General features: G+C 37.3%; 1 protein-coding gene across 1 annotated transcript in view; it reads right to left on the bottom strand.

Annotated features, from left to right (window-relative positions):
- Positions 1-3,498: 3,498 nt before the first annotated feature.
- Positions 3,499-6,841, bottom strand: part of SH2D1A (SH2 domain containing 1A) — a 25,081-nt gene continuing 21,738 nt past the window's right edge. Inside the window, exon 4 of the mRNA XM_005872709.2 lies at positions 3,499-5,122. Coding sequence (XP_005872771.1) covers positions 5,082-5,122 — 41 coding nt within the window. The 3' untranslated portion in view covers positions 3,499-5,081. The remainder of the gene's footprint in view (positions 5,123-6,841) is intronic.

Raw genomic sequence — 6,841 nt, 5'->3', positions numbered from 1 at the left:
TATAGACTATATAAATATATATATATAATATATGCAACATAGCCAAATGAATGAGAACTTAATAATGTATAATTTGGAACTCATATGCTAACTACATAGAGAGGTCTAAAAGTAAATTATAATTTTCACAAGATTTTTCTTTTTCATCACTGTTGGCACAGTTTCAAGCATTCTACCATGTTATTTCTACATTTTTCTTCTTTCTTTTCTTTCTTTTTAAAAAAAATATATTTTTAACCAGACCAGGCCCCACTATAATACCGTAACCTAAGAAAGTCAGGGCAAAGTTTTTGCATTTATGAAGATATGTTTCTGTAAGAACAATTGTAGTGGCGTTCAGTGGTAATGGAAGCAAAAGTACAGTAATCAAGTATTGAAAGAAACTTGGAGAGACTGGGGTGTATTATAGCTTATGGAAAACAGAAGGCTACAGACCGGATGCAACATTCTTGTTTTCTTGGAGAAACTCACATACACATAGCCGACCTGACTAGTACTAGATTCAGACTGCTCTTCCACAGCCTTCTGTAATGTTGTTTATTCTGAAAAAGAAAAAAAAAAGAAAAAAAAGAAAAACAAAACAAAAAAACGGAAAACAACAAACAGCAACAAAAAAGAATTCAACCACAAAATAGTGACTGTTATGTCAGTGTGTCCTTCATGTGAAAGCTATTAAGGACCAAATATACTACTGTGTGTAAGAAGAAATTACTTCCTAAACAGTAAGTGAAAATAGTTAGAGTTAAACTTGCTGTGGATTTTGTCTTGGCGGTTGTCATCTTACATTATTTGTCAAAGGAAATGTGTTTGGCAGTTAAAAATCTTTCCTTAGATTTAGTGGTGGACTTTAACCTCTTAAATAAATGTTAGTATATCAGATTGTGTCCTTGAAAAATATTTTACTTGTATGAATCATGACAATGTCTAGATCTTTACTATTCTTCTGGCAAAAGCATCAGTAAGAGAAAAGGTGAAAAAGAGAAGTATAGCCTTTATGTCAGAAAAAATATTCTTTTTAGCTGCTTACTTTCTCATGAGAAGTAAAGATGTTTACAGTGTATGCCAAGATTTTCAGTTTCTATATAACAACAGTTAGAGGTTCTAATCATACTGAAAATTGTGTTATAATGGCCTGAGCCATGTTGCTAGGAAACAATAGGTTCCAATTTTGTATTCCTGCTCTCACTCCTGTGCTGAAAAGTGACTGGATACTGTACAGGTTCATGTTCTCTGGCTGCAGTTAAATGGTCTTTTGCATTTTGCTCTGGTTTTCAGGCCAGAAGCATGCATTTTTCTACAAGAGCATCACAACAACATGCTGTAAATATTTAAAGTTCAACATTATGTGTCGATATTTGAAAGAAAAAAGTACTTTGAATATTTCGTTTTTAAAAAATAAAATAGCAAATGAACGCTGCGTCCCATTTTATTCATGCGCCAAATGACCTTCTCTAGTCAGTCCAGTCACCTGAGGTGAAAAGGGGCTCCCCTATCAGGAAACAATAAACCTGTGCTTTATTGAAAATATAGGCGCAAAAATAAAAAAAGGCACTAATCCTAAGCAGACATCTCTTCATTTTATTTTTCATACAAATAGAATATCTGGCACAAATGACCATTTAAGAAAAAAATTTTTTTAAAAAGAGTAGTAGCTATTGAAATTTTAAATACCTCTAGGCTATGACTTATAAAAATGTTTCTCTCCTGTTGATGCGTTTCTGGGCAATAGAAAGAATATCAAGAATTGTAAGATGGGGCTGGGGGAGAGTTAGGAGAGCAGGGTACTCAAATGCATTGGTAAAGAAATAAATGGCAGGGAGGGCAATCAGGAAAGACTCAAAAACAATAGCTCTTCTGAGTCCCTAGGTCCTGGGCAATTACAATGGCCATTTGGCCCTGACTTTTTCACAGGAAGACATTTACTAGTGACACAGGGAAAGCTGGCCAACAGATCTTCCCAAATGCAACTTGATAATAATGGGGTGCTGTAGTCCAAACAGTCTATTCCTGAAACTGGCTTGGAATCCTGGAATTTACAGCACTTTCTAAAATGCCCCACTGCCTTTCATTCACAGATATATTCACAGATACAGTGAAAAGATTCGTGAAGCAAAAGACAATCCCGATTATCTCAGCACAGCCCATCAGCAAAATGCAGCATGGGGTGCTGGTGGGGGTAGATATTAGTATCAGCTGGAGATTTTTTTTCAAAATATGCATCCCACCCTCAGAGTACAAAAAGAAAGAGGCAAGCACTTCTACACTGAGAGAATTATTAGAGATTTAAGAGATTTCTCCATATTCTCCATTCACTCTCACTTTGAGAGATCTTTGAATATATATATTCATTTTAAAAGTCAAATGGCCTAATGATGAAAATTCAGCCTTTTACTACAAGTTTGGACAATGATCCCAAATTATGAAAGTGTCTAAACTGGGTCGTTTAACTTCACCCCTAGCTGCAAACCTGCAAACTGCGAAATAATGGTATCCCATTTACTGCAAGGGCAAACATAGGCAACAAAATTGCATTTATAGTCCACTAACAGAAAGATTAGGCATCTTGTAACCTTGAAATGCCCAAGGGCAAATGTGGGTTTTATTATTAATAGACTCTGGAGTCTGAACTCAATAAAGTGAATCTAATAAAACACAAGTTGATGTCTACACATTTTAAAGCTTTCTCTCACACTTTAAATTCTCTATGCATTCTACCACAAATATCTTAAATTCAGCCCACTATTCATACCAGAACACTTAATTAGAGGCATTCTCCGTAGACCCACTCTACCTATGGGCCACTACCACCAAGGTTCCCTGCCTATAACAGCCAAACTGACAATTACCTAAGCTGGTCTCCCCACTGACCTTATCTCTTAAGAAGAAATTTCAGGGGAAATGAATGAGCATTTGATCAACTGTCATGTTCCTTGTAGGCTTGCTGACACACTTTTTCTTTTTCTGAAGAGAGGTGTACACTTGGAAATATATGGCATTTTCTATCTTGACTCAGCATCTTAAAGGTATATGTTAGCATGGCAATCATTTAGATTTGGCAAGGATATGACCTTTCTATAAAGGTGCAAGTTATTACATGCCGAGAAATAGCATGGATGCTCATGCTGGTAAAGAAAAAGTGAAAAGAACTTGATGAATAAAAGGCCAGCAAAAGAAGGCAGTGGGTAAGCACATGAACTGGAAGGTTTGACAGTAGCAACATCAGGAAAGCACTTACCTTTTTCAGGGAATCTGTCCAATAAGATAAGATTACCTCATCAATGCTTTATTTAATAAATGAATAGCACCTATCTCAGAATATTTAAGACAAATTAGGTAAATAAAGCTTTCAAATATTTTATTAAAATATGGAAGACCATTAATGACTTAAAAAAGCTTTACCAAAAAGGGCTCTGATAAACAGGCAAACATAATTCATATAGTTAGGATTATTCCAAAATGAACAGATTATAGTAAAACAGTTACACCTATTAAAAATTAAACCCAAGCTACAAATAATTAAAAAGTATCTAAGCACATGCATTTTATTTTGAAAGTCAGCTTTTTAAATTCCTTTACAAGTTAAAAGTGATGCTTTTACTTCTAGAAATGGTTAACAGCCCAGAATACATTATTGCACTTCCATAGCATCCATGGAAAATGTTCAGAAATCAGATCTTGCCAGCACGTGGAGAGTAGCTCTGTCTCTTGGCAGTTCACTGATTATTAACCAAGCTCACAACCACCCACATACAACCCAGAATTCCAATTTATTAGTTTACAATGGAACTTAGCCTTTTCCTCTGAACCATGGACCAGAGCATCTGTGTTGACTCATTCTGCCTCTAAAGACAGATGTACCTTTCACATCGGTGATCTCACTTACCATGTACATATCACCTTTTCTTGTTATTTTTTTTGTCATTTTATTGTGACTTTGGTCTTTTATTGTTACTGTTTCTTGTCCAACTAACAGTGAGCTGCCTGAGTGCAGGGACCAGGTGAAAGTTTCCTTCTCTACCCCAGTGCCAATTATGTTCATTGAGTGAATGAATTCTCTGAGCCCTGGAGCAACTTGACGTGTAATCAAATCACAAGAGTCATGGAAACATAAAATGTGAGAAGAAAATACAAATCCCTATCATTGCGTAAAATCTTGGCTGTCACTTAGGTTGCAATCATTTGGAAAGGTTCAAAGTTAACGCAACCATAAGCTCTCCAATGGTCTGTAGGGCCACCTAATAGAGAGGCCGCTCGGAAATGAGCTCCGCTTGAGCCACCACTGAGGATCCACAGCTGTTGAAGCTTCCCCTTCAAAATGAGGTTTTACTTGGAGTGGCAACAATTGGGGCAGACAGAGGTAAATGAAAAGCAGTCAAGTCCACTTCATCAGATTCGCAATATAATCTCCACTCCTGTAGCATCAACTGTAATAAACATTTAGAGCATATTTTAAATTATGGGATTTTTAAACTCCAGCTTAGTCTGTGGGTTTTACTCTCCAATATCCGAACACTAGGCAAGAAGGTGGCTTTCAGATTTTAACAGAAATTCTTCACTCTTTATCAAGCACTTGTTTTAGTCCACAGTGGACAGCTTCATGACTCCCAAAAGAGCCTACAACACCATAGGAGCAGAATGCCTAAAGCAGAACCACACATGACAAAGATGGGGGCCACGAACCAGCTGCCTGCCGGATAATTAAGCAAGACATTTAAAAATCAGTAACTATCAAATAATATTTCACTAGAAATGGTGCTTTGGAGAAAAACCAAGGATTGTTTTTATTTATATATGGCAAAAATTAACATTAATCTTTTATAAAGTATCATGTTTTAAATCGTTTCCTATTCGTAAATATAATAACTGAAAATAACCAGTGGAATTACTTTTTCCCAATCCTCATTTTAAAGCTCCTCATTATCCGTCAAGTCCATTTCAGCTTTAACATCATGTTAGATGCTTCCATTACAGGACTATAATGGTTTTAGAAATGCATTTGTAGCTCACTGAACGGTATTATCTACAATACTTAACATATATTTAAATTATTGAAAATAAAGTAGAAGGTCTTTTATTTTTCTTCATGGTGCTTTCAGGAAGACATCAGGATCTTCTCTTCTCCCTAAAGAAAAATAATAACAAAAATCAAGAAAGATAAACTTGCAAGCTATTAAGATTACTGGTTAACTCGAACTTATAAAATTTCCAACTGTATAAAGCTCACAGAGGTACAACCCAATGATATAGCTCAAGGAACTAATGCTTAAAACTGAGTTATAAATTATGGAATGCTGAGCAGAAAAGAACAATTAGGCAATTTCTAAATTGAAGTTCTATTTCCATGTCTATGATAAAAGTCAACTATTCATTAATTTAATTTACCACTTGAGTCTAATTGTCATTTTATGCTTGAGCCTGGGTCCCTGTCAAAAAAGGGATATAACAACTCATTTTCTTTTATCATAAATATTTATTGTTTCAATCAGGCATACCTTCTTACTCCAAACAAATGATTAACCCCTTTCAATGGATGAGTAAACAATTACATATCTGATGGCTGCAGATGTTGGCTAGTATTTGGTCATTAGCCTGACACGCGCACTAAAATAGCTTTGCTCAGGAGATGTAACAATTTGTGCCTGTGGAATAATAAAGTCTACTAATTTTATTTCCTTTGCCACAGTAAAATTTCATTAATTCAGGCACCACAAATTCAGAAATCAGGATCATGTGGGCCAGGCTACCATCAACTTTTCCCTCCTGAAGGGAAAATCTAGTTTACTAAGCAAAGGCAAAGGACACCCAGGTGTTCTCTGAGTTGTCTCCTCTTGCACATTATTTGTGTCTGAATTAGTGAACTGAAATGATACTTATGTATTGACAAAAGAGAATGTGGAGAATAAGATGGAATGAGACATCAAATGTTGTGGGCTCATAGAATTTTTTACATTTTTGCAGGGATTTTTACTATAAAATTTCTTTTTTATTTTTCAAGTACAGTTTACATTCAATATTATTTTGTGTTAGTTTCATTAAATTTTATAGAACATCATATTGAAATCAAAGCATGGGAATAGTCCCCTCCCCTTTCACTTGATTTGCTGGCTACATCTACTTTCTCATTGCATTTTTCTTATAGAACTTCCTATAACTACATGTTTATGAATAGATTGGCTCATAATCTCAAGCTTCCAAACCCCAACAAAAATTAAAAGTAGGGTGGGAGTCTGGGAGAAAAAAAGAGAAGGAGATTAAGAAGTACAAACTTCCACTTATAAAATAAACTAGAGGCCTGATGCACGAAAATTCATGCAAGAGTAGGCCTTTCTTCCCCTGGCTGCTGGCACTGGCTTCCCTCTCGCACCCAGGACCTGGGCTGGCTTCCCTCCGGCCACCTGCAGGCACCTGGGACCCCGGCTGGCTTCCCCCGGGCCGCCCGCAGGCACCCAGCACCCGGGCTGGCTTCCCTCCAGCCCTGGCTTCATCAGGAAGGACATCCGGAATGACTTCCAGTCTAATTAGCATATTACCCTTTTATTATTATAGACTAGAAGCCCAGTGCACAAAATTCGTGCATGGGAGGGTCCCTCAGCCTGACCTGCACCCTTTCCAATCCGGGACCCCTTGGGGGATGTCTAACTGCCAGTTTAGGCCTGATCATGCAGGGATCAAGCCAAAACCAGCAATCAGGCCTAAACTGGCAGTCAGACATCCCTCTCGCAATCCGGGACCACTGGCTCCTAACCGCTCACCTGCCTGCCTACCTGATTGGCCCTAACTGCCTCTGCCTGCTGGCCTGATTGCCCCTACCTGCCCTCCCCTGCCAGCCTGATCACCCTTA

Source organism: Myotis brandtii, unplaced genomic scaffold (assembly GCF_000412655.1).
Source record: "Myotis brandtii unplaced genomic scaffold, ASM41265v1 scaffold39, whole genome shotgun sequence".
Taxonomy (NCBI): domain Eukaryota; kingdom Metazoa; phylum Chordata; class Mammalia; order Chiroptera; family Vespertilionidae; genus Myotis; species Myotis brandtii.
Note: the sequence above shows the minus strand (reverse complement) of the source record. Positions and strands in the feature narration are given on the sequence as shown.